This window comes from Pagrus pagrus (assembly GCF_965226575.1).
Source record: "Pagrus pagrus genome assembly, chromosome: 1".
In the NCBI taxonomy this organism is placed as follows: Eukaryota; Metazoa; Chordata; class Actinopteri; order Spariformes; family Sparidae; genus Pagrus; species Pagrus pagrus.
Genome location: NC_140185.1, coordinates 13,502,214 through 13,530,202, shown reverse-complemented (window position 1 = coordinate 13,530,202; position 27,989 = coordinate 13,502,214). Strand labels below are relative to the sequence as shown.

The 27,989-nt window shown below is 39.0% G+C and overlaps 2 protein-coding genes across 3 annotated transcripts; one reads left to right on the top strand and one right to left on the bottom strand.

The window, feature by feature from the left end:
* Positions 1-22: 22 nt before the first annotated feature.
* On the bottom strand, positions 23-15,346 carry nr1h3 (nuclear receptor subfamily 1, group H, member 3). 2 transcript variants are annotated; one of them, XM_084355371.1, is made up of 11 exons: positions 15,108-15,346; positions 12,013-12,921; positions 9,725-9,807; positions 9,171-9,413; positions 6,876-7,142; positions 6,518-6,723; positions 5,851-6,030; positions 5,438-5,537; positions 4,930-5,043; positions 4,676-4,770; positions 23-4,471 (listed from the first exon to the last, which is right to left on the bottom strand). In XM_084355371.1, the coding sequence occupies exons 3-11, from the start codon at positions 9,765-9,767 to the stop codon at positions 4,325-4,327; spliced, it is 1,395 nt and encodes a 464-aa protein (XP_084211497.1). In that variant the 5' UTR covers positions 9,768-9,807; positions 12,013-12,921; positions 15,108-15,346; the 3' UTR covers positions 23-4,324. The 2 variants fall into 2 exon arrangements, with proteins under 2 accessions (XP_084211497.1, XP_084211496.1); XM_084355370.1 differs by having other exon boundaries at positions 12,018-12,921.
* Positions 15,347-16,831: 1,485 nt separating this feature from the next.
* arl14ep (ADP-ribosylation factor-like 14 effector protein) lies at positions 16,832-20,963 on the top strand. Its single transcript, XM_084349976.1, has 5 exons — positions 16,832-17,034; positions 18,634-18,829; positions 18,923-19,051; positions 19,746-19,786; positions 20,381-20,963. The coding sequence occupies exons 1-5, from the start codon at positions 16,964-16,966 to the stop codon at positions 20,607-20,609; spliced, it is 666 nt and encodes a 221-aa protein (XP_084206102.1). The 5' UTR covers positions 16,832-16,963; the 3' UTR covers positions 20,610-20,963.
* The last annotated feature ends 7,026 nt before the right edge of the window (positions 20,964-27,989 follow it).

Below are 27,989 nucleotides of genomic sequence, written 5' to 3'. Positions count from 1 at the left end.
CAAGTGACTTTGATTCCAAACGTATCAGCACTACAGCGTAGCTTTAATATATACTGTACATACAAAACAGAAGGTCTTCAGGAGTTACAGTATTAAAATAGGTTTGCATTTCTATATATCAATAATGTTTACAGTGCCACCCTTTGAAGACAGGAATTACATGAGCTCAGATGACAAATACAGTATATACAATACATTTAAACTTGATACCTACAGCATAAACATAGAATGTACAGTCGCAAAAAAAAAAAAGATTTACTGTAAGAGTCAACAACTGATGCTTTTTGCACATTTGATCAGAGTTCAGCACACCATTACAAATTGGGGTTATGGTGGAAAATTCACCCTAGTATCACAGAGGCCACTATAAACTGAATAGTCAGTGTTTCGCTAGAGATAGCATAAAAGCAGCAAACTAAAATCCAAAAGCAAACCTCACATTACACTGCAAAGGGACCCAAAAGACAGTCAACTTCAACCAATCACTGGTACGTTTTAAAAATGCTGCACACTTCCACTTTAATCTGCTTCTTTTAATATTGATTAATTTGATACAAACAAGAAGGATGTAAGAAAATCAATAACAAAAACATGTTTCCATTTTAGAGCATCAATAAAAAAGTAGATCAAATTTTGACAGGGAAGGCAAAAAGGTTTTTATACAAAACGTGGTCAGGAAATACCAGGGCACCATTGACTTTTGCCTTCATGTGTGCCTCTGGATCTTCTTTCTTACTCTGTGAGTATAATTAAGTTAACTGCTAACAATTTTGACATTTGATTAATGGGAATGAAACTTAAAACTCTTCATGTTGTCTCGTATAACTGCACCACACTTGCTTCCAGTAGCAGAAACAATTGCATAACTGGAGCCAGGTCAGGTGTTTTTTTTGAGCAACTGTTGGGGGAGAGGAAGAATAACACTGTGGTTCCTATTGTTTCAGTGATGATCTTGCAGGCTCAAGAACATACTGTACCAGTGTTAATACAATAAAGAAGGTGGAAGGAAAACATCCTCTTGTTTGTATTCATTCAACCAACCAATAGGTGGAGCTCCATTTACAGTCTTTCATCTTCTGTTGCAAGAGGTCAGTCTTTAAAATCAACCAGTGTTAACCCAGCTAGAGCACCCAGCAGAAGAAGTCAATCTATGGCTCAGATTAGCCACCACCATGATTTATGTCATAATTAAATAGCAAATACAACCTATGCAGTGAACTCACCAATACATGTTTTTAATGCTTATTTTGTTAAAGGGTAAGTTCACCAAAAATGAAGATTCAATCATTATCTACTGACCATCATGAATATGGAAAGACGGGTAAAGTTTTGAAGTCAACCAAACATTTCTGGAGCTTCACAGCAAAACAACATTGCAGCATTCTTCATTATACAGTTGAAGTCGATGGGGACTTGTTTGAAATTAACAGCAGAAAACTGAAAGAAAAACACATAAAATGGCTCGTCCAGCATAATTCCACATCTCCGGAAGCCCGAGATCCCAGATTGATTTAAAAAGCCTTGATTTACACCCTCTATGTGTAATTAAACTTGTGCACCCACTTCATCTGGGATACAAGTTATAGTGTTGGCAGCTACAGGGCAGATTTTCGACCAAAAAGGGTGGAGACAACATCTTTTCAAATCAATTAGGGATTTCAGTGCTTCTGGAAATGTGGATTACACCAGACGAGCTCCATTTTCTTTTCCTTCAGAAGATTGTTTTATGTTTTAAAACAAGTCCCCATCTACTTCAGTTGTTTAGAATACTGCAACGTTGTTTTGCTGTGAAGCTCAAGAAAGGTTTTTTGAACTATGAAACTTCACCCAAGTTTCCTTCAGCATTGAGTAGATAATGAATTTTCATCGGGTGAATTTATCCTGAAGATTAAGCCTGGGTCCAAAGACACATGCTCCAGTCCTGTCGAATCAGCAGGGATGTAAAACAATAACTCGTTGTCATGGAAGACATTTTAACATGTCACAATAGAAGGAGCACATGTGTCAATGATAAAAGTAATGGCTGCTTTAGCGTCCTGCTACTTTGCATGGTGGCTAACCCTCCACATGGCTTACTGGAATACTTGGATAGAATAGAGCCATTCTTTTGTTTTTTTTAAAAATATCATTAACACCTGTGCTTTTCCTACTGTGACAAGTCAAAATGTCTGCTGTGAAGAAAGGCCTGTTTTCAAAAAACATGGTTTTAACATCTGGGATCCATAGCAAGCCATTAATTTAAACAAAAACATTATGCAATACAGACATGGTGGTGGATGAAGAGTAAAAAAAAGACAAGTCTGACACTGAAAACCAAAGGATCAAAACACACAAGATAAGATTCATCAGAAGATTATCTTATATGGATCAAATCAACACTCGTCCTGCTTGTTATGATAATTGAGGACAACTCAGAGTCGAACGCATTTGTATTTCTGTGCTTATGTCAAGAGTCATGTAACATATTAGCTGTTAAATACAATTTTATTAATTAAAAGCCATTAAGAAATTGTAGCTGAGGGTGGAGAAAAACAAATTACAATCATTTATAATGCCTGATTTTAACTGGCACTTAATTTACCATCATTTCAAAAACAAGCTTCAAAGACATGTTGTCAAGTTTTCAGCCCTCTTGAGTATGAAGAGAGAATAAACTTCACAATTCTGAATTTGCATTGACATTCCTTTATCATCCATTACGCATTTCAAGTTTACACTGCACAGGAAAATGCATGGAAAACACAGCATAAATATAAACATCTAAAAAGTCTGTACTTTTCATCATAATGAATAACTTTTTGTTTCTACTCATTTCCTGTTCTCTGCTCCCTGTTAATAAAGATTTTGGTACAGTTTTTACCAAGGATTTCCAGAATTTGACCAGTTAAAGCCGTTAGTGTCGAGTGCCCCTTCGAGGAAGACACTCGAGAAAACAGGTAGACCTTTAGATTGAGCTCGTTTTCCAGTGAATATTCAGCTGTACACCTTTTCCTCAGTATCATTCATACAGTATATTATCAAAAATAAAAGCCTGTGAAATTCTCTACATCTTGTTCAAACTACACGCATGTTGCTTGTACATTTCTCTCACCTCTAAAAGCTTGTGTTAATAAACAGAATCAAAATATGAAAATAACTGTACTGCCTTGTAATGAAATGAATAAATCTCACATGAACATAAAGACGAGTAAGGTGTTAATAGAAGCAATCGTTTCGTTTTTGATTTAAGAATACAACTTTGTCAGAGTGGGATATTATGCATTTGAAAGGAGGCTCACAGAGATGATGGTTTGACTTTCTTTGTTAAACAACATTTAATCTTTACATGGAATTTGAGGACACATTAGTACCACCTATTTCAAGGTACCAGTGCTCTGTGTGAAAAAAAAAAGAAAGAGAAAGATTTAGTCGCATCACCATTTCCTGTAAATGAGGGCGCAGTCTGCCAGCCACCTGCAGTGAGGTTTACCTTCTTGTGCGCTAGTATGTGATTGTACAATATTGTGGATACGTTCCATCGGTGCACTCTATACAGTTTTCTTGTGAAAATAAATATACAATTTACATGAAAGTTAATGGGCATCTATAAATGACCAAAAGGGTCCCTTATGCACTTGGAAGAAAACTAATCTAATAGAAATTAAAGAAGCCTCCAGTTCCCAGAGGTCTACTTCACATTACTTTACCTGAGCGACTACACCAACCTTTTGATTTCTGCACTTACGCCAAAAGGAACACAAACTATTTGTTGCCATATCGCTATGCACAACACCAGCCAGATGGCCTACTGTTTTACCCGAACATCAATAAAGTGAACAGCAGATATCGGTCTGCTCATGCTTATCCTTTTCCACCTATTGCACAACTGCAAAAATCACTATTTCAACTGAACGAGCAGCTGTAATCCTGATGTTTGAGATAGCCACAGCTAAGACCTGCTCAGAAATTTTGCATTATAATTCTTAGAGGATGAGTACAGAACTGCACTAGAGATCAACATAACTTCAACAAATATTAAATCAGAGATAACTGGCTAAAGAGCCTGATGCTGGTATTTAACGTCGCCACAATCATGTCAGCATCTACACAAAAAGAAAAACAACAAAATCGCTCAGAGAAAACTAGGTGTTCATGTTGCTCCTTATGAACACAAAACCATTTAGCAGTCTTTTTGAGAGCAAAGGGCAATGACGCTCTCCTCCCACAGGAAAAAAAAACAAAAAACACTATAACCAATCCCTGACCAGATGGGCAGAAAGGAGTCAGTGTTCCTGCTCAATGCAATGTCTGTCTCAGTCTTCACACAGCCACATCAGGTCTGCAGTCACTCATTGACGTCCCAGATTTCAGATAGCAGCGGGGGAAGCTTCTTGTCCTGGAGGCGAAGTGCAAAAACCTGCTCCGAGTGGACGCTACTTAGTGTACGAAGACTCACCAGCTTCATCAGCATACGGGGAAACATCAAGTGATCCTGAGGAAACCATTGAAACACATTTTTAAAACACTAAACAGTAAAACAGTTTAAAAGTTTCCGCAAATGTCTTTCTCATTCACTTTCTGTTACTGTTGTTCTAACCATTCTGACCTCAGCCCTGACCCAATGTGCTTGTTGTGATGACTATAGCCGGTCATGCTGACATACTGCCGGTCAAAGAGGTTACCACTGAGCACTTACATTTGGTCTCTTTATCATGATGTAAGAGCGCAGTGCGTCCACATAGGGCTGCTGCAGCCGCTCCACCAGATCATGATCCTGCACATTCGGCCGATCTAAACAGAGTTTACCAAACAAAAAAGACACCTGTTAATATCTTTTATTACAGATTATTAGAAATAATTGACAGTGACGGCATCAGCTCTAAATATACTTTCACTTTGAGCCCTGCATACTTAGGATTCACTGCAGGTTGTGTAGTTTATGATTCTGACCTGCAGAAAAGATGTTGATGGCGATGAGCAGGGCGTATTCAGCCTCGTCTAGATGCAGGTCGTTCATTCCTTTTGAGAACTCAAAGATGGGATTAATGAACTCGAACTGAAGCCCTGAGGAGGTGAGAGTAGAGAGAGAGAGAAGGAAGCGTTTAGTCACTTTAAAGAGGAAATGTGGTGCAATAATACATTGTGTGCTTTAGGGCTTCCTTAGCAGGAGTATTGTTATCGGAAACAATAAAGCAAGAGCATCAAATGTTTCTTTTTCTATATAGATTACATATCAAATATACCCATTTGTGACAACTACACACAGCATTTATGATATTAATATATTGTAGTTCATATCTAATGGTGACTGTCTAGTTGCTGCAATAATTAAGGCATGATGGTTGAAAAAAAGCTAAAAAAAAACGCAAGACAGGTGAAACACATGTTATCATCTTATATCATACCTAATGTTTATATCTTCCCTTAAAATTTGACAGGAAGTAATTAGCAAATCTACCTGCTTTGGCAAAATCCTCCTTATTATAGCTGAAATCCTTCAGAAACGTGATGCTATCAATAGCAGGGTTGTACCGCCGAGATGTCTCGAGCAGCATGATCTGAGGAAGAAAAACACATCTTGTTAAGTGTAATATTAACAAGCAGCCAAACTAAGACTAACTGATACGCAGAGATATTCAAAGTTTTTGCCACTAGCAATTAGAGAATGTCTACTCTGCATCTACTGTCTTGTCTGCCAAAACTGCAAAAAATTAAGACCTTACTGCCATATTTTTCAAAGAGTCAATTGTGTATTAGTTTACTTGTGACATAATCAAGTAAGTGCTGATTTCAAGTAAGTTATGTACAGTTGCAGTACCTACATTGAGAGCTAAGCAAACATTTTAAATCTAAAGCTACAGGAACACGAACCTCAATGGTAGATGTCTTCAGTAGAGCAATCTGGTCCTCTCTTGTGAGCTCAAGGAAACCAGGAAGCTGCTTAGCAAAATCCACAATCTCCTGGACCGACATGATTGCAAGCTCAGTGAAGTGGGCGAAGCGCTGCTGACGCACTTCTCGATTCTGTAAGTCCTGACTCTGTGGCCACGGCTGTTGGACGCACACACAAATGTATGAACTGGTTAACAAATAATAAACATCCCCTGATGGGTTTTCAACAGCAAAGCAACAGACACAACATATGCTAAGTTGAACCTGGAAAGCAGAGATGCTCATATCAAGTCTTTGACCATTGACAACAGATGTTTGTGACTCTCAATGTACCTCCACACCTCAGCACAGTCATGATATTTTGTCTCTACAGAGGCTATTTTTTCTGATACAGCTGCCATGTCCTGCAAGAATACTGGCCACCCACACTGAATATCTACTCTGAATGTAGCCCCTGTTACTTATTCTGTTCAGGGAAGCTTTTTTATTGTCCAGATTAATTGTTACTGCCACAAACATCAAACAGTTTGAAGGTATTCATGCTTGGTTTCTTTGGCCGTTTTAAGTAGGCCTACTGACTTCGGCAAAAAAATCACATGAGGGGCCCTTAACTGGTCAAAACCCAATTCTACATATGTTCTCTTACTGTGACTTTTGGCCGGTCAAGGAACGACCTCTTGTTGCATTGCTTCTGCATGGCCACCAGCTTCTCAATCATCTCCTGCTGCTGTGGATCCAGTGCGGCTGCTTCGAGCGGAGGGGTGGGGGTGACCACCGTGGACGAGCGGGCCGTCTCCTCCTCGTGCTGCTTCTTCATCTTCTTCAGTCGGATTTGTTCCTCGGAGAGCACACCTACAGGTCAAAGAGGGATGCACATCTTGACTAACGCTTAATGTTACATTTTATACTCGTGATTTTCTCCCACAGCTACAACCCCATAAGCCAAACTGCAGTGAAATCAAAATTTTCTCCATCTCTGATTCATCTGGCATGCTGACACTCACACTGCTCCAACATGCCCGCCTCCCGACACTTGCGCAGGCGGCACTGCTGGCACTTGCGGCGCATGTACATGTCCATCTCGCAGCGGCCGTTGTTCTTGCAGGAGTACTGGGCACTTTTAATGACGCTGCGTCGAAAGAAGCCCTTGCAGCCCTCACAGCTCAACACATTGTAATGGAAACCAGAGGCCTTGTCACCGCATACACTGCACACCTCATTGCCAAGCATCTTCGGAGCAGGACCTTTCTTTCTTTTCACTGGCTGACCATCTATACACAAAAGAGAGGGAATACATCAAATTAAGCACTTTCAACAATTTCAGTGAAGGGAAATCAGAGGCAGTAATCTGTATACAGAGGGTTATTAGATGTGTGCTGGAGCCGGGCCATGTCTGCTTGTCTACCTTCATTAGCATGAGGAAAAGATGAGTACTTCTAGGTCAGAGATGGCTCTATATGCAAAACACGCCAGCACATAATGTAGGATATACAATGCAAATTCCCTGAGTCAGCAACATCCTGACATATGTCTTTCTTGCAAGTCCAGATCTGCATATTCAAAGAAAAACATTTAATTTATAAATTAAACAACCCAGAGAGCACCAGCTGTTGACTTCTAGTTAAAAACCGTTTGATATTCAGTCTGAACGTCTTTGGCCTTCTTTTCAACCAGCTAAAACACAGTTGCAAAATCAATGTGTCACATTTTGATTATTTGTTCAGTTGTAGGTTCAAAGAGAGACACTACTGATTCGTATTGAGGTATTTCTCCAAGCTCTGGTGGACTAAATGTCCACACGAAGGTGTAATTTCAACGTATTCCGTAGTTAGAGGGACCATCCATCAATTACCGGCTTGATGGTTCGATTCCTGACTCCTACCCTGGAATGATATTCACATTAGGTTATTGCAGGATGTGCATTTTCATCCTCTACAATGTACCAATAATAGTCTATCATGATTTTGGAGCAGAGGGTCCCTTGGATTTTTCGAGAGCAGAGACATCACAAAGTGCTTCACAGAGGCAACAATGTCATGTAAAGTGCGACTGAACTTTAAGGTTTAACGTCTCAAATAGTCTGTGAAAAAACTTTCACTTTTGAACCAGTTTTGAATATCTGTTCACAGGTGGCCATAGACATTTTTTAAACGTCTTTTCAATGGAAAAAAAGCTCACTGGAAAAGATAAATCAAATCAAATACACATAACTTCATCAACCTTTAAGCATCTGAGAATAAGGACACAACAGAGTAAATACACTGAACTACTAGATTAGATACACTTGTACAACTGATCCAATTCAAACCAAAACTTTAATTTTGGTGTCAGATATGTTAATTCAACTGTTCAAGGCTCTAACTAGTCGTAGACTGCATTACAGTTTTGCAATATTTTCGTCACTCCCATTAATATACACAAGGTACAATATCAGTTACATAAAAAAAAAATGTAGCTGCATTAGGCTGTACAGGTGTAGCTTACAAACTAGTGTCTACCTCAGTGTGTAACTATTCAAATGAATTTGAAAGGCTGATTCTGCAATTAAGATAGAGATTTAAAGAAGCCTTTAAGCTAAAATAAGTATGTCAACAACTGTAGCATAATAATGTCAAGACATGTCTGTGATTAGGACGACATTAGCAGAAAAATACTGGTTAGGCTCGTCTGTGAAAGCTGTCACACAAGTCCAATTACACACACAGACGCAGAAGAAACACACACCAGAGACAAACCACTATCATATTAAAGCATATTGCGATATGATTCCAGATAATTGGGAATGATCATTTTTGTTGTTATTTTCACTGAAAAAACTTTTAAAATCATGATGATGTGACATTTGTTGGGGTTTGTACCAAACAAACATGTTTTTTTACAAGACTTGTAGGCAAGGACATCTCTCACACATTTTAGCTCGATCAAATTTCAGCTTCTTGTGCTTTAGATAATGCACTTGGCCATGCTGCCATTTTGACTTTGATTAATTGCGCAGCCTTAATCTTGACCACAATCACACACATCATAAAAGGAAGCTGGAATTTAGCCACGTCTGCTACGACTCTTTCAGAATGGTGATGCACACAGTGATGCCTTGTTTTCCCCAGACAATGACTAATGTTGACTAAAGCAGCAACATTTACAGAAACTGCTCATTGATCTTGCAGACAAGCAATCTGGCACTCCATCTAAAAAGGCTGTGTGCCATTTGTTCAAAGATTCAAGGTTAATGTCAGTTCTGGAGAGAGGCATCAAACTTCTGTACTACAGCCATTTAACAGTAAGTACTTCTCTCTCACCTGTGCTGGCAGATGTGTCACCTGCAGCTGGATCCAGCTTAATGTCACTTGGCTCTATCGCCAGAGGGCTGCTCATATCAGTCAGTGAAGGGCCGTTGTGAGGGGGGACGGGGAAGTCATCTGGGTGGGAGAGGTCAGCCAGCGACAGCAGGCCGTCGTGCTTCATTGTGGTGCTTCCACTGTTTTCCTCAACCATGCAGTCCAGCTGCAGCTCAGAGGCCCCGTCAAACACCTTACTCTCATCTGAGGGAGGAGACGCAAACACATTCAAAACCACCACCAAACACCTTGTGACAGTGTGACTACTTTTGTCAAATGTATACTATATTTCTGCTCTGACACTCTTTTGTTTGGATACATTTTAGAGCGCATATTCAGCACACAAACATGTTCCTTTGACAAAGTAATAAACAGCTTAAACAGACCAGGCCGAATACTCAGAGCACACAAGGAGAATATTCTGGCCAAACATGAAGCAAAACAAAGACTGAGAGAACTGATCCCTGTCCAATTTGACTCACACAGTGCACTGATACAGAAATGGTTCCTCTTACCATGACCAACATCTGGGATATCAGTCATAGACAGCGTGGACATCTTCTGCACAGCAGCTTGTCATAACGAAATCAACGTGTACCTGTGCAATAAAAACACAAATCTTACTCAATTATGACAGCAATTTCACTAACTTTGTTTTAGTAGGAGCCAAAGTATAACCAAAAACCAAAAATTCCCCTTTTGTTAAAAGGAGCCGTCACTGTGGTAGACTGCTCATAGTAACCAAATGTAGGCTGTGGATTCAAAACAGGGATGTGGTTGAGTTACATCAATGGAAGACATTTATGATCTACACGGCACAATGTGCTTCTCTCAGACTCAGATCCTGTCTAAAATAAATGCGTGAGCAGGAAAGCCAACTGACTGCGAAAGCAGAAATGAAAGTTTGTCATGTGACACACACGGACGCATTTCAGGAAACTGATTCAGCAGACACACACATGCATGATTTTCGGCTATTCTTAGCCAGCGTGCAAGAAGAAGAGCCCAGTTCGAAAAATGTAGGCTGTCTGTCATTTGTGTGACAAATAAAAATTATAACATAAAAAGACGTTTATTATTATTAGCTGATATGATACAAAGATGTACTTTCTCACCCATTCAATGACCAATTCTAATTATTTCATCAATTTTCAATTTACATTCATTGATATGAATTCAGGTTGAATTAATAACCACATGGGAACGTCGAGTTCTGTAGAATGAAAGTTAATTAAATCAGGTTAAACTTTTGAAAATGTGAAATCACTCAGAGCACTTAACAACACAAGTCAGCATTAATATCTCACAAATCAACGTACTTATTCACATTTATGCAAAAGAATCCTGCATCTTTACCATAAGACAGCTCTGCTCATTGATTTGTAACATAGACTAGGTGAGCTTGCTGTTGCATTGAGCTCCTCGATTTTATTGAAGATTAATGCTGTTAGAAACAAGTTTTGCCTAACATGGCGACAGTGGACAACGTCTGTCTGAGCATTGTTGTATTAGGTGTCAAAATCAAAATGAGCCTCAAAACTTTCAAAATTTGTGAAGACTGTGTCACAGAGCTGCTGGAAATCACCTTTATTCTATGTGCTTAAAAGATAGCAGCTTATGTTGCCAAGTGTGAAAAAATGTTATTTTGAATAAGAACAGACAGCCATGACAGACAGAAGGGAAATCTTCCATTCCTTTTACTAAACTCTTCAGATTGAAGACCTGAGAGCTCCAGACTTACCTTGTTTTCTGCATCTACGGAGAAAAATGGCTAAAATCTGACAGACTAGAAATCAGTTGTCCTAAATAAAGTACATCGCAAATGCACAATCAAAATTTAGTTTGCTAATATTTGTCTATCGCAATCAGTAAAGTTGGACAGCTTGCCAAGAGCCCCATTCATTATGAGTACCTGTTTGTGTCTCTCTCTCTCTCTCTGCGTGTGTGTAAACAAAGTTGCATTATGTAACCGCTTGTGATGTCACTTTTTCTTCACTAAACTATAAGATATAATTACCCAACACTGCTGCAATTCTGAACAACTACTCTATCAACTATGTCAATCAAAAAGCTGATAGCAGGTGCTGACCTGGTTGTGATTTAAAAAACTAAACGTCAGGCCCTGAGAGTCAACACTGCTAGTTACAAAAATGATCCAATGCGATTACTCAACGACAGTCACAACAAAAAAAAAAGGGAATGGATGAATGACCAACTGTGATTATGCTTGACTGACGCAAATTAGATAACTTAAGTCAGACTATCTATCCTAGAAATAAAGGGGAAAGCCGTCATAAAACAGAAGACATGAAAGAGCCACAATAGCGGTGAAGGAAGTAATTTTCCACTGATAAGCTTCTGAACAACAGTTAACCTGGAAAGTGGTTATTGTTGCAGCAGTCCAAGTTAAAAGCGTTCACACAGGAGGTAATAATGAAGGCTACACTTGTTGACATAAAGGCGCCTGGTGACTTTTTTTTCCCAGCTGTGACTGTACTCACCTAATGTTGGCTATTATAACTCTAAAGTGAAGCAAAGTATGACTAATGTTTGCCTTTTGAATATCCAGGTCGGCATCAAGAAGCATAGTTGTGCATTTGCTAAAGAAAGAATGCAAGTCTAATGGGATTTTTTCAGTAATAGCCTTAAACTACTTCAATGTTTCCACTGATTACAAAGCATTTTGCCCTAAATAACGTCGAGCGATGCCTAAATGAAAACAAAAACATTTTAACACAAAACCCCCCTTGACTCAAACTAAACAGCCACTGTGAGTCTGTGCCAGGCGTAGTATCGGACTGACCTTACCTCTGAAGCTGATGTCTTATTTATCGCCTATCCATCTCGCTCATGTGAGTCCACAACCACAGTCTGTCGATGTTCCTGCGCTGATGGATGACTTTCTTGCCTGAGGAGTCTTGAGGATGCCAAAACCCCTGTGGCTCACTGGGCGGAAGTTTAGTGACTCAATATCTTGAAGCGAGTGAGTAGGAAAGAAGTCCCTTTCTACAATGCCCAATGGGAGACAGGAGGGAAAACAGATAGAGAGACAGAGGGAGGGAGGAGGAGGGGGGGTGAATGAGGGAACACAAGAGGTTACTATTGGTCATGTGCATGGCTCTTAAATCCCCACAGGGCTGTGGTGTTCCTGCCTTTTCCTCTTGGAGTTTTTAAGCAGCCGATTTTACTTTAATAGCCTAATACCATCCAGACACCTGTAGATGATCTCATCTTTTCTCCACTTCTTTCAAAACATAACCAGTATTGTCGTCCACTGCCCGAGATCCCAATCTATTAGGGCTCTAACCACTGTCACAAAAGTGTCACACAACGTTTGAAATCAACATTCACCTCTTACATCGAGCTTGAATGTGTCTATCATTTAACTGCAAGAAAAAGACCAACCTCAACACGCACATATTGAGTAACAACAAATCAATATGTCAAACTCCATGTCAGCACTGCGGATCAGAAGTCGAAGCTTGTTCGACTTGTGTTATACAAGATCCGACATCTGTTCTTGCACACAATAGGTGTAGTAATCAAAAGGTATCAACTTTTATTGGGTGAATTCACATTCTTGGGTTGTAAAGCCTTTCTGCTCAGCCGGTGAACTCATGTCATCTCCGCCCCGATCTCTCTGTTCAAGTCCAATGTCCCCTGCATCTTATCAGCTAGCCACCTTTGTCCATGTGCATGTTTTCATAGACTGCTGCAAATTAAATGAAAACACCAACAAAATCAATAGAAAGGCACTGAATAAAGCAACGTGGTTGTGCCTAAAACGGATAAGTCATTGTTATTTTCTACAATTAATTACAAATATTTGATATCGTCGCCTTAGCGTCTGACTTAAAAGACAGGGATGGTTCTTATCTTACACAAATCTCAGATAAAACAATTGTATAATTCAACTGCATTTGTGATACCAGGACAATATCTTGATGGTGACTTGTTACAAGACAAGAAGTGTAAATAGAACAACTGAATCGAGATGATTTAGCAACCAGTGCTCGACCAGTCCATCAAGAGCAAATCAATCAGAAATGATTTAGATATTATTAATTACTCATTTGGTCATCTTCAAGAGAGGAAAACTAAAAATGTTTTGGTTGCAGCTCCTCAAATGACATTATTTGCTGGTTTTCTTTGTCTTCTACAGTATGTTTGCTAACTGGACAAATTTAGGGATGCACAATATGGATTTTTTTCCACTGATACAGAAAACCAATAATTTCCTGCTTGTCGTGGCTGATACGGATAAGATAACCGATAATATCACCTTTTCGTATTTTAAAAAGAGTTCATACCCTTTAGTTTGCGCACAACTGAGCGTATGAAGGGCTCAGAGGTAGTGAGCAAAAATGGATGATTTAATCGTCCAGAGCTCTAATAAGACTTCTTGTTTGAAACTCCCTTTTCTTCATCTTTTTCTCTATGGTCCGCATATCGCTAACTGCCAAGTGTGTAGATGCTGCACTGGTTAAATCAACTAAAGGAGTTTGGCTTGATATAATCAGCTCTTTGCATCGGCTATAAATTCAACAAACACCAATGAATAGTCGATAATATATATTTTCCAATTTCAGGCATATCATGTATCTCTAAACAAAATAAACCGTTTTAACAGAAAAAAATTATAGTTCCCATTTTTCACAATCTTTGGACATGTTATAGACCAAACAATGAATTGATCCATCAGAAACAATGGGCAGAGACTCTTAATAACTTTAGCTGTCCCAGTCACTGTCAGTGACCACGCTGGTGGCTTGCAGAGTGATTATGAGAAAGCAGTGTTCATCAATGTCTCCAAGTCAGTGTACCAGACATTAAAACAGTCAGCATGACCGGGTGGGAACTGTTCCCTTCTCAAAATCTCAGGGTACCAACGGATGTAACTCCCTCCGGTGAAGCTAAATCAGGCTGCCACACTCAGCAAGAACTTAAATGTGAAAGCAAAGAGTCAGTGCAAAATGGATCAATGTTCCCACCATCACACTGATGGAAGAAGAAGTACAGTCAGTGGTTGTGGCCCTTGCAGACCCACCCAGATGTTTTCACTTCTTCACACCAGAGACAACTGCTCAGGTTGACATTGGGTGGAGCCGTGCTGGGAATTATGTGAGGTCAGTAAATTAAGAGAAACGGTGAAAAAGACATCTGATAGCAGGTGCAACAGATGTCAAGTCTGTACACAGCCACACAGAGGCGGAATAAGTGAAACCACCTGTGTGGTTGGACCAGAGATGTTTAAGATGTTTTCAGTTAAACCCTTTTAGACACTACAACGAGACACATTTAGCGAGATGCAAGACCAGCAGTCACAGCCTGGCATCCTTTGTCAAGCTAAACTAGTTAGCTCAAATGCAATTAGCCTCGGTGGCTAGCTCGTTGGCTGTCAACAAACACTTTACGTCAGCACCATCAGCGTTGTTTCGTTAGAGTGTTATGAGGCTAAATACCTGAAAAACAAGTCGCAACTTCAAGCACATTTGACAAGTTTCGTGTTGACACTGTTCTGTGGTGGTTGTTTAGATTTGCTGCTAACATTAGCTCGGTAAGTTACTTTACTAGCCTTACTGTCAGTGAACTGGCAGGAAAACAAACGCAGCTAGTCGGCTAGCTACAAAAGCAGCTTGTAAACACTAGCTAACGTTAACGTATTTTAATGGACCGAGCGTGAACTCGTTAGCCTTCAGGTATTGCCAATTAATAACAACGGGATGTTAAATTAGGTGAGCTTAGCTCCGAAGTCAGTCTAAACAAGGCCAATATCGTTCGGCTAACACCTCCGCACGCGATGGCAACTCCCTTTTAACAAGTTCAACTTAGCTAGCTTTGCTAACTTCACATTTCGGGAACAACAAGCGGGACAAAACGCAAAAGGGATTCACTTGCCAGAGACTTCACGAGTTTGAGACTACTTGTGAGTGAGGGCAGGCTACTCCGTCCGTTCTTGGCCGTTGACAGCGGCTTTGACAACCGAAGCTAGCATGTTAGCTCGCTTGCCAGCGTAGTTGCATCATGTGACTGAGCGGCCCTGGGTAGCTCCGCTCAGGCTGCGGCTGGAGCAGCAGGAGGCAGGAGACATCAGGCTGAGAGCTGCAGCTGAAGGGTTTATCCCCAGTGTCGAGTCTTACAGGCAAGGTTAATATGTTTAACTTTCCAAAGGAAAAATATTACATGGCATGGAACATTACCAATGACTGCCAAAACAAAAACAAGGCATTGGTTTTATATTGATTTTTGAATAGAAAAACTTTATTGTCCAGCCAGGAAAATTGTCTCAACAAACACAAACATGTCCACTATATTAAAAACAAAAACAAGACACATCACATCAATAAAACAAGATCTCCCGACTTTACAACAAGTGCATTTATACCCGTAGTCTTCAGTGTACACTATCATCTATCTATCAAGTTTACTGTCATTGGTTGGCTACATAAATTGTAAAAGAGGCCGGAAGGGATAAATAAAGATCCATCTTATCTTACAACCAGTACAATAAACTAAATTAGAAATAACAAAGGAAAGGTTGAGTGTGTTTGTCTGAAAAAGAAAAACAACCAGCCTCTTCCTTTGTAATCCATGAGAAACATCTATTATACCTCTGTATATGCACACACTGATGAATTACTGGACACAGATACAACACTATCAGTGTCATATTTATACCAGCAGTAGCAGAAGACGTATTCAGATCCCTTGCTTATGTAAATGTGGATATACCCCAGTGTGGAAACATTCACTTAAGAGTAAAACAATTCAAGTATCAGCAGCAACATGTACTCAAAAAAGTCATAGTTATACAACAAGAATGGCCACTGTCAGTATTCTCAAATAATCTACTACTGGATTGTCACAGTTTGAGTAAAACAGTGTATCAATCATATGCATTTTTCTGAGATGCGGTGTGAATAGCAGAAATGCAATGTAATGAAAGTACATTGCCTCAGTATTGTGAAGTAAAGGTTACTCTCCACCCCTTTATACCAGCAGTCCCATTTCATTTCCAATTTGCAAAAAAAAAAAAAGAATGAAGTATTTTTGCCTGTTCCAACAGTTTGAGTATAACACCTCAATAAGATAACAGTTTTATCAGTGATTGTTTCCAGATATCCAAAAACAGCTAGTTTTGTATGAAATGTATTTAAAGGGGCACTTTGTAGTTTTGGAGAGAAGTAATATTTACAATATTAATGAGGTTATAATTCAAACACAGCAATGTTTATTTTTTACATAAGTGAACAAACAAGCTGTTCTCAGAGGGAAATAAGGTCCCCAGAGTACTGAAGCTAGAAAGGTGGCAGGGTCCGCCACATATAAACAAAGTAAAACAGTATGAAACTGTGTTGTCCTTTAAGATCAGTTTGTTTATTCAGTTTATTCAATCATGAAAACAAAGAGAGTTTGTTTATTAAGTTTGTTTAGGCATAAAAAAAGATCAGTCAGCGAAGATCTTTCTCTTCTGATAAAAATGTCTTCACAAAACTACACAGTGCAGCTTTAACGTTCAGAGCTGTCTCAGACCTGGACAGCTTTGTTCACTCCTCTTTGATAAAGAGAAAATGATGATCCTCAGTGCGCCGCTAGAGGGCAGACTCGCTAAAGACCAAACAGGAAGTTCAGGCGAAGAAAACGTCCATGATTTTAGTCCGCCGAGGAAGAAGAAGAAAGAAAACAATCACAAGTAGCTGTTTGTAGAACAGTTTTTGTTTGTATTATTGCGTTGTTTCGACAAAAAGGACACCATGCCCGTCATTTGTGCGGCTACAGGGTGCAACAATAAGTTTGTGAAAGGGTCGGAAATACGATTTTACAGGTAGGTTTCTGCCGCTGCAGCTGAAGTGTCTAGTTAGCTCTTACGTTAATAGGGCACAGCACAGACTTGAATAACTTTGCTTTAAAATGAACTAACTTGTACTTCCATTCTCTATATCTCTTCCCGGCCACTTTAAGTTTTAAAGTAACGTTATAAGTGCATGTTCAACGTTAACAATGAGCGCGTCCTGTTGTAGCTTAACTAACATTAACTCATGGTGCATCCGAGCTAGCATCATGGTTTGCCCTCGGAGCTGTGACAGCCTCATGTTACCTGCCAGCAACATCGTGCACTTCTCTCGGTGGCATCTTATCTGATATTAATGTGCATTTACTGGACACTGAGTGATGATGGTCGCCAATGTAGCTAAATCATACCAGAGCATGAAAAATTAGCTCGCACATTTAAGTAATTGTATCTATTTGCGATTTAAAGGTGCACTATGTAGTTTTGATGAAGACATTTTAATCAGAAGAGAAAGATCTTTTACTGATTTTTATATGCCTAAATAAACAAACTCTCTATGTTTTAATGACTGAATAAACAAACTGACCTTAAAGGACAACACAGTTTTATACTGCTTTACTTTGTTTATATGTGGCGGACCCTGCCACCTTTCTATCAGTAGAAATCCAATAATACATCATAAAGACTGTCCGTCCACTGCTGTATTTCATCACCTATGACTGACTCAGACTATCCTGATAATGTGAACAGACCTGACAGGTAACCAGTTGAACTGTATCAGGTGCTCTATGTTGATGCTAACCAAGGTAAGCACATACCAACTTTCAAATTTGTTGTTTACATGGTTACAAAAAAGCTCTCTGGCAGTGTAATAAAGATTGACATAAAGTAATATTGGGCAGTAATCAGAGCTTGACCGAGGTATCTGTTGGCTGATATTATATTATATATTATATATATTATATTGGCCTATCAAAAGATATATAGGTATCAGTTAGATAAGTGCCGATATGAAAACTTTTCTCTTATAATGAGATTATCGTTATCCCGGTGGACTTTACTGTTTCAGTGCACTGATGACATTTTGGACAAGTTTATTGATTTCCTGTTAAATAAAGTAAAATAGCCTGCCTTCATTACAAAACACATTTGAGGGATCATTGCAAATAAAGGTTATATTTGGTCTTTATATTGATTTTTTTTTTTTTTGCTCCCTAATATCAGTATTGGCCTAAAAAATCAAGCATTGGTGGGGCTGTAGCAATAATAACCCACTGAAACAAATATGATTAATAAAAGATATGAAGAAATACATATGACATTAGTGCAAAGACTCAACAAACCTGCACTAAAACACCAAACCCTTTCGGACTCATGATGTCTTGATAAAATGTAAGTGTTCAATTTTGTGCACTGCTTGAGGTTTCATACAATTACATATGTGGTGTGGTATATTTGGTGTGTTGTTAAGACAGCTATGAATTATGCTTTATGTTTCTGAGAAAGCATAATTTCCCTCCCTATAACTGCGTCCACTTACTGTTAGGTTTGTGAGACATTACCTTAACAGCTGTGATGGTTGGAAACCTGCGGCCTGGTTTGAAGCCATCTCCTCTCTCTCCTGTGTATCAGGTTTCCGCTCAGCAAGCCACAGCTCTCGAGCAAATGGGTGCACAGCCTGGGGATGAAAAACTTTGTCCCAACTGCAAACACCTGCCTCTGCTCAGAGCATTTCCGGATCGACTGCTTCAGGGACTACAATGGCAAACAGTTTCTGAGAGAGGATGCAGTGCCCACGATGTTCACCACTACGCAGGATTCATCAAAGGTGTGGATTCTTTTCTTACAGTTTTTTTCAGTCTAAACAAGTCATCCTGTTTTACTTTTATATTAAATGAATAAATAACTGATATTTCCACAGATTGAACTTCGTAAAAGAGGAGTGGTACCAAAGGAGACAACCGTAGTAAATCCATTGGGAACACAAGTCGAGCGAGACCGAGTGAGAGATGTTGTCGGTATACGCAGAGACAAAAGAGGAGGAATGAGGGTGAGTTTCTGTTACTGTTGTCAGTACTGTGGGTAGATAAATCCACCGTATGAATGTGATAACTCATTTACTTTAAATCGTGTCTAAATACAAACTTTTTACCTTTTTTCAAGGATACTTTAAGTTATAAGTAGCAAATGGCGCAAAACCTGTAAACAAAAAAAACTGTGACATTTAACTTCCCGTGGTGCCATAATTGTTAGACACGCAAAACAACCCGAGAATGTAAAGATGTTCCCATTGTTGAGATTCATGAGCCATGATCACAACTGCACACTGATGTTCCTGCTGCTGCTTCTTCTACTTCTATTATGAACAAAAAGGGCTGCAACAAAACATTATTTTCATTATGGAGTAATCCCCTGATCATTTTCAAAATTAACTGATTAATTGTTTGGTTTTATGAAATGTGAAATCTTTTTGCAAAAATTCTCTTCCTAGAGCACAAAGTGACGTATTTTGTCCAACCCAAAGACTCTTTATTTATTATCAAGAATGACAAAGAAAAGCAGCAAATCCTTCCATTTAAGAAGTTTGAACCAAATGTTTGATGTTGTGGCTTGAAAAATAACTGAATCAATTAATTGATGAACAAAATAGTTGGCAGTATTTTTTTTTCCAAGTCATAATCATTAATAAATCAATTAAAAACACAAATATTAAGAATAAAATCTACTCATTTCCTTTGTCACAGGGTGGACGAGGAAGCCGTGGAGGAAAACAAATGTCTGACAGGTGAGACAGTGTGCGTGCACATTCATTATCTCTACTGAATTGTACCATAGAAGTATGTCATTACAGTGTTCACCTCTTTATCTGTGCTATTCAGTGAAGTGAAGGAGTGTAATTTGAAACATGTAGTCCATTCCAGATAAGCCTGCACCAGCAGGCAACAGTTTGCATGAAACAACTGGAATCCATTGAACATCCCAATCTGACTGTATAAATCATGTAGTAGTTTTCAGAGGGTACGTTTTCCTTTAGGCGCACCGGGCTTGTTAATGAGATTAATTCAAGCTGAATGTGGATTTGATCATTGTTTCATAATGCTGTGAAAGACAAAACTGTCCCCAAGTTTTTACCCCTCAGAGAATGTTTTGTAATATTAATTGTCATTGCCAGAGTGCTGTATACTGACGGTGTGGAATCATTAGGGATGTAAATGTATACAGAGTTTTAATTCAGCTGTTATCATTTTGTTTTGTTGGATATAAATGAGCCTGAAACAGTGATAAAAGAAAACCAGCAAGAGGAAAATACTTTAAGGAAACTAAATGAAATTGTTGCATGACAGTGAATACACGTCCATGTTTCATCTCGTGCATGCAGGCAGAGCCTCGGAGCCAAGAGCAGAGTGTACGACAACAAAGGCCGCCTGCTCTCCAACAGCAAGGACATGTGCGACTGTCTGGATGTGGATTGTATGGGCTGCTTCTACCCCTGCCCCGAATGTGGCTCACGCAAGTGTGGAGTGGAGTGTCGCTGCGACCGGAAGTGGCTGTACGAGCAGGTGGAGGTGGAGGGTGGAGAGATCATCCGGAACAAGTTTGCTATTTAGATAGCAGTGACTTTTGAGGCTTCAAATGCTCGATCAAGGTATCGGTGTTTGTGCTCTTTCCCTGAACTCAGCTGCAAAGTCAGGCTGACGGACTATTCAAGACTGATGTTTTCAATAATCTTCAATAATTTTAACTGATATTGGTCAGGTTTTGCAGCTACAGCCTGTGGTAGAAAATGGTGCTGAGCAATTTAAGTATTCTTCTGAATGTGCAGTTTGTTGCTTGTGTTGTTTTTCCTGTTTCCTTTAAAAAAATATATATTTTTCCATTTTATTCTTCTGTAAAAACGCTGCTGATTCTTTCCATGCCATTCTTTGTTAATAAACCCTTTTTTTTAAAGTCTGCCATCTTGATTTGCTGGAACATCTGCAGAGGTGGGTACAACTTGATGTTATCACGTCCACTGCCTCACATGAAATCCTTTGTCTCGACGAGTTGATATTTTGAAACTTACATTTATTTATGTTGCAACCTTACGTTTCTTCAGATTTAGTTTCCAATTTATGTTGTGACAATGCTGCTTATGGTCTGGTTATGTTATGTCCAAAAAACACTTGGTTAGGGAGACTGAAGAATTGATCATGTTTTGGCTTAAAATACCTGGTTTTGTTGCCGCTAACAACACACAGTGAAACACCATATCAAACAGTGGGCTGTGGCTTGGCAGCTGTCTTGTCTACATGTAATTTGAATATAATTTAACATATCAGTGTTTGGCAGACATGTAAAATGCCAACATATTATTCTGCCGACTGGGCTGGAGTTATTTCCATTTTTGTGGTTAATGTACTTTAAGACATTTTAGATTTCTTTCTGCTTAAATCAATTACAGAAGAGACGCAAATACATCTGAAATAGGCAACTGACATCAGGACACAAAGATTTGACGAGTTATAAAGACATAAAGGGTTTCACATAACTGTCTGTACTGCATTTGGTTTAATGTGATATTTATGAGTGAAAGAAACGTGTATAAACACATTGTAAAGTTTAGACAACCAGCTACTCTTCAGTCATTTCCATTTATTTCCCTTCTCACTTTGTCATAGTGGGTGGCGGTGAGGCATCTTAACGCTGTTTGGTACATGCCATAAAAGAGAAAAAAGAAGTAGATGCAGTAACAGACAAGAGCTAGACACTCTACCAGCACCTGCATAAAGCCTGTGCAGCAGTGTTTCAAATTCTTTAGACCTTCTTTAGATATCGCGATATCATCCTTACCAAGACTTCTTTAGGCTTCAGTAATTGTGTAACCAAAATCTAATATCGTAAATATGCATTCAGTAGCTGTTATAAGGACTATTTATTTGTTTTTTGCAAGATCTATGAAATCCCTGACAATATTTTATAATAAAAGTAGAAAAACAATCCTTTGTATTGCTCAAGCTTCAGAATATCTCCACATGTATGACTTCTCTTGAGATACAGACACTGAAACATCTTCAGGGACAGCTCATCACAGTCAGAACTCTTAATCTGGAAAACTACACACAAAGCTCAGCAAGATCCCTGGAAAGCGTCATGACCAGTTCTTCAGGAGCTGCTGTATAACACTAAATTAGCAGAATCTTCTGTCTTCAGTGGGGAAAAGACTAAAAAGCCAGTGGTTCAAAGGTCAGGGCCCAACCTTCACTCCCTTTCCACATCAGTCCAGTGTTCAGGGATAAAAGGAGGTAGAATAATTACTTTCTTACTACTAATCTACTTAAGTAAAAGCAATAGAAAAAAGTAGAAATACTGTTAGAAGGAGGTAGTCATGCATTAAATATTTAAGTATTAATATTGAAAAATATACTTAAAGTACCAAAAGTGAACATACTCATGCATCATTTTCTTTGTTGATTATATTCTGTATTAAACTAAATCTGCCATGTAACCAGTAACTACAGTTTTATCAATTAAATGTAGTGGAGTCAAAAGTACTGTTTTGCCTGAGAATTTTGGTGGAGAAGAGGTATAAAGTAGCAGAAAAGAGAAATATTACAGTACTTGAGTAAATGTATTTAGTTACTTTCTGCGTAGGGTAACTAATCCTTCCTCAATCACAGCATACGCTCTTTTTTGACAGCTAAAAGTCATATTTTCTTTATGTGTGCTGTAGAAAGCACCGTCAGCGTGATGTTATATGAAGTCCTTTTAACAAGTAAAGACATTAATTAATGAGTATGTGATTCATCTCATTAATCCGACCAGTAAATTAATGCCCTTTAAAAATGTAATTAATTATTTCCATTAGGTCATTTTTGCCTGCTTACCACAGACTGGACACTAGAGGACTTGTGTTTTTACATCCTCCTACACGCTGACCAGAGGCAGCAGGCGAGCAGCATGACACAGCAGTTCATCACGTCGGCTAAGGAAAGAGTTGCAGAAATGCTCAGACAGTAATGTCTCATTTATACACATCCAGCTGTCCTTGAGCTCAGCTCTGGGTCATATCCTGTGCTTATTTCAGGAGATCGCTGGCAGCGATGGCTGGGAAACATGCTCCTGCCAAATCTGAACTTTGAGGAATAACAATGGTGGATATTAATGTAAATTAAATCATTGTCTGGTAGGAAAATTTGGTGTTCAGTCCTCTTACCGTAACATCACAACAACTGTGTTGTTTTAATAAATGTAATTCTAATAAAAATATGTTATTTCTCAGTTATTTCAGCAATGTTTTCTTTGCTACTATCTCCATAATGCATTTTATGGTTCTTCTTTTATAAAAGGCTACATATAAATGAAGCTTATTAATATTTATAAAACCCAGTCGATGAAAGCAGAGAGCGAGTCGATGCAAACAAGCCATTCATCAAAGCGGCTGAAGTTTTACTCCAAACTCAGATTTAAGTTGAAGTTGAAATATTTCTTCAGTGGCAAAGTAAGTGTTGCACCAGCTCCAAGTAGAGGAGATTCTCCAAAAACACCTACTCTCTCATATTGACTGCTGGCAGGAATATTAAGCACATTAGTCACTGTTATGTTGATTTTTGGAGTAACAGCAGGGCATTTTGGAGAGAAGTTTATTGAGTTCATTGAGTTTCAAATAATACCTGATTTCCACGTATTAAAAGGTCTCCACAATGAATATGTGATGTTTTGGAATTGAATCATCACGTCATGTTTTAAGACAAACTAGCAACGTGGTTAAGGTCCACATGTTCTGATATCGCTGTGTTAGTGTTGTTCCCCTAACCCTAAACCTAACCAAACATTTTGACTCCCTAACCCTAACCATGAAGTTTAGTTCCCTAAACCTAGCCAGGCATTTTAGTTCCCTAAACCTAACCAAGCGTTTTGGTTCCCTAAACCTAACCATCTAGGTGGAAGTTAGAACTTCAGTTAGAACTGAAGAAGCCTCTTGGATGAGAGGTGAAACGTCTTCAAGAAACTGAAACAAGTCCAGTTGCCTACGATACAGCACCTAGATTTACCATGACCTGGATGACTGAGAATCTTCATCAACATAAGCCTATCCATGTATTTTAGTACCCTAAACATAACCAAGCATTTTAGTTCCCTAAACATAACCAAGCATTTAGTTCCCTAAACCTAAGCATGTATTTTAGTTCCCTAAACAAAACCATGTATTTTAGTTCCCTAAACATAACCAAGCATTTTGGTTCCCTAAACATAACCATGTATTTTAGTTCCCTAAATCTAACCAAGCATTTAGTTCCTTAAACCTAACCGTGTAGCTTAGTTCCCGAAACCTAACCATGTATTTTAGTTCCCTAAACCTAACCAAGCATTTGAGTTCTCTCAGCCTAACCAAGTATTTAGTTCCCTAAACCTAACCAATTATTTTAGTTCCTTAAACCTAACCATGTATTTTAGTTCCCTAAACATAACCAAGTATTTCAGTTCCCTAAACATAACCAAGTATTTCAGTTCCCTAAACCTCGGCAAGTATTTTTGTTGTTGCAGACATCTCACTTCATCAATATCACTGATGCTCTGCTACGTAACAGTAGAGGCCTCTTGATGTCTGGGAGTGCAGTCATGGGTTTTGAGTGTGAACAGGGGGGCTGAGCTCACAGCCCTGGGGGGGCTCCACTGTTGAGCACTAAAGTAGAAGATTCATTATAAAAACTTTGGCAATTCTTTAAATTTATGTAGAGCACCATCATCAGTTTCAAATTGTAATTTCCCCACTACATTTTATTATCAATTTTTTATGACCAACATACCCACAAAACTACTAACATTCACATTAGCATGCTGACATTAGCTTAAAGCACCTCTGAGGTTTAACGGAGCCTCACAGAGCCACTAGAATGGCTGTAGATTCTTAGTCTTGTTAATAGGCTACATAATTCCATTTGCCAACACAAAGCAGCTCAGTTGCTGTGGGAATGAATAAATTACTGCTGTTTCTGTGGATGACTGCAGCTCTAATTCTTAAACATTTCAGCGCACACACCAGCACTGGCTTAAATCACATGTTAATTAAATTCAAGCCGCCAGAACAGGATACCATACTCAAAGAACTTATAGAAACAGATGCAGGAAAAGACAAATCAGCAAAGTAACTTCCCTCCAAATTTAAACAGTTTTCTCCTGCAAATTCCTATAAAGTATAAATTCATGTGCACATTTAGAGCCCTGGGTGCTTTTAACAGCCGTTAATACAAGAAAGTGGTGATAATCGTTCACTCTGGACCCTCTAAAATATCTTTTGTCCTTAGGTTTTTAAAAATTTCAGCTCAAGGAAAAATTCATCATAGCCTGACACTACATGACCGTGTCCATTTCCTCCCTCCAGCAGAGCGACAGAATTGTCTATAAACTTGATAAAATGTCTATCTAAATATTGGCTGCAGCAGTCATTAGAGAGAGGAGAGCGCAGACCTCCAGGGAGCTGCGGGATAAAAACAAGCCGCTATTAAAGGACACCAGTGACCTGAACGAACTGAAATCTGTCAGCAGACATCCAGCCTGCAGTGTTCACATTGAACTGGAGAAGTGACAGAAGAGCGTGTGTACGAGTGTGTGTGTGTGAGTGTGTGCGAGCCTGAAACAAAATCTATGAACATGAGGGTGAGCAGGTCGAAGGTCTGCCTGGATGTTGACGGAGAAGATGAAGTGATGGGGCTGTCCCATCATTCACTCCTATTAAGTGTGTGTGTGCAGTTAAGTGTATATTGTATCAAGAATCAGATGGATGGCCCTCTTGTTTGAATAAATTCAGTGGTTCTGTCAACAGTTCTGATAATTGATTAATCATTTCAACTACTTATCAAACATAAAGTCTGCATTGTATAGTATAGCTATGCTTTGAGGTAAACTCTAACTTTAACATGTTAATATGCTCACGATGACAACTGTTTAGCCAAATTAAAAAATGTTGGCCATGTACGTTTCTGGAAACTGTGTGTGTTGAAACTTTTCTATTTTTTGTTGTGATAATGCTGTGCTCATGACTTGGTTAAAGTTAGGAAAGCCTATGCCACGTACAAATGTGAAGGTATCCGTGGTTTGCAGAAATGTAAAATGCCAACATTGTATTCTGGTGACTGGGCTGTGTTTACGAGGTATAGTATTTATCACGTTCATCATCCTAGTTTAACATGTTAGCAGGCCAACTTGCTAATTTGCACTTTAACAAAGAGAAGCTGACTCTGATGGGAAAGTCATTTGTTTTGCAGGTATTTTTTGTTCCTGAATGACAATGAAAAATGTTGGCTTGATGCAGTGAATAAAAAGTCATTACAATTCATTTCGATGGGAAGTATGAATGTCTGAACAAAACTTCTTGGCAATCCATCGAATTGTTGTTGAGATATTTCAGTACAGACCAAAGTGGTGGACCGACCGACATTTTGATCCCAAGAACTTAAAAAAATACCAAATATTAACTGGCTAAAATGTGACAATGTGCTGTTTTATCATGATAAATATGATAGCGTTGGGTTTTGACTGCTGATTCAATCCTGGTTGCTAAGCTGAAGACTTAGCAAACAGGATTTGCTAAGGCTATGTGAACAATTTTCACCATTTTCAGAAACTCAAACAAATAATGTGTACAAATGAATAATTCATTGAATAAAAATAATAATAACCTCCAGCCCCAAATGAATGTTTTTTCCTGTTTTTGTCTGTTTTGCTTTGGCAAGAAGGTTTGTTGGTTGTGAGCTGCTTATATCTCTTAAGCAAAACATCAGATTTACTTGTACATTACCGGCCAAAGATCAATGATTAGAGGCTGGCATCAAGTCAGATATGAGAACGGCCATTATTGTCCTTTTTTTGGCCATAACTGTGAAACTGACAGAGATAACAAAGATCGGTTTCCAGCTTTAGCTCGAGGGTTTGGGATCGATTAATTCAATTTAAGCGAAGCTGTAAGTGATAGAAATGATGTCTTTGGGGAATTATTCAGCACTGCTGGAGATTTGTGCCCTTCTCATGCCATTTAATTGGCAATATTTCTAGAAAAGAGCTACTTTATCTCCATCTTCCTGAGATTCCCTCGTGTCACATCTATCCTGCTCTCCTTCAACTGGCTGTGTGCCTCAGGGTGCTTGTACTAAAATAAAAAAAATGTTGATGTTGTGATATAGTACAGGCTAAGAGAGCAGCACCCTCACACACTGTATACCTTCAGGTCACAGCCTATCTCTAGATGCCAGCTTTTACTCCTCCACCACAAGCAACTAAGGTCAGCTTCGCCTCCAGGGTCGGTCATCACTGCATCTAGTCTCAACTTCTTTTTCCTCTCAGCCTCCAAACAAAAAGCTGAGCCCTTGTCTGTCAAGTAAACACTTCAGCTCCCTCTCTCATATGTTTTCTTCCTAGGTACAAAAATCTTGTTTCTTTTCCCCAATCCCTTTTCTATCATTAATCATTTCATTGATTGTCTCACTTGTTAGGGAATTGGCATTGACCCCTGCAGTTTACTGGCTGGCTGAAATATCGAAGTTTTTTCCACAGTTGCACGGACTTGAAATCACTCCAGGTTAAGTCAACCTAATTGCCAAAATAAATAGTGCCAGTGTACAGCATGTTTGTGCAAACCACACACATGTCCTTTCCATTTCTTTATACTCAATTTTCGACTGCATGTTGCAACAGCACTGTGCTTACGGTCTGGGAATGTTGAGGACAAACCACTTGGTTAGGGTTAGGAAAACTCGTGTTTTGATGTGTTTCAATTTAAACTTGAGGTTTTCTGGTTTGGTTTAGGCACAAAAATCAATCAGTTAGGTTTTGGAAAAGATCATGTTTTGACTTGATATAATGTAGTTTAGTCACGACAAACACAGCTGGAATATGTCAAAACATCTCACTAATAATATCCACATTTATTGCCACAAAGACATGCTTTAAAATGTCCCGAGGGTCAAACAGTTTTGTCTGTTGAAACAGGAAGCAGATGGTGGTGCCAAAGT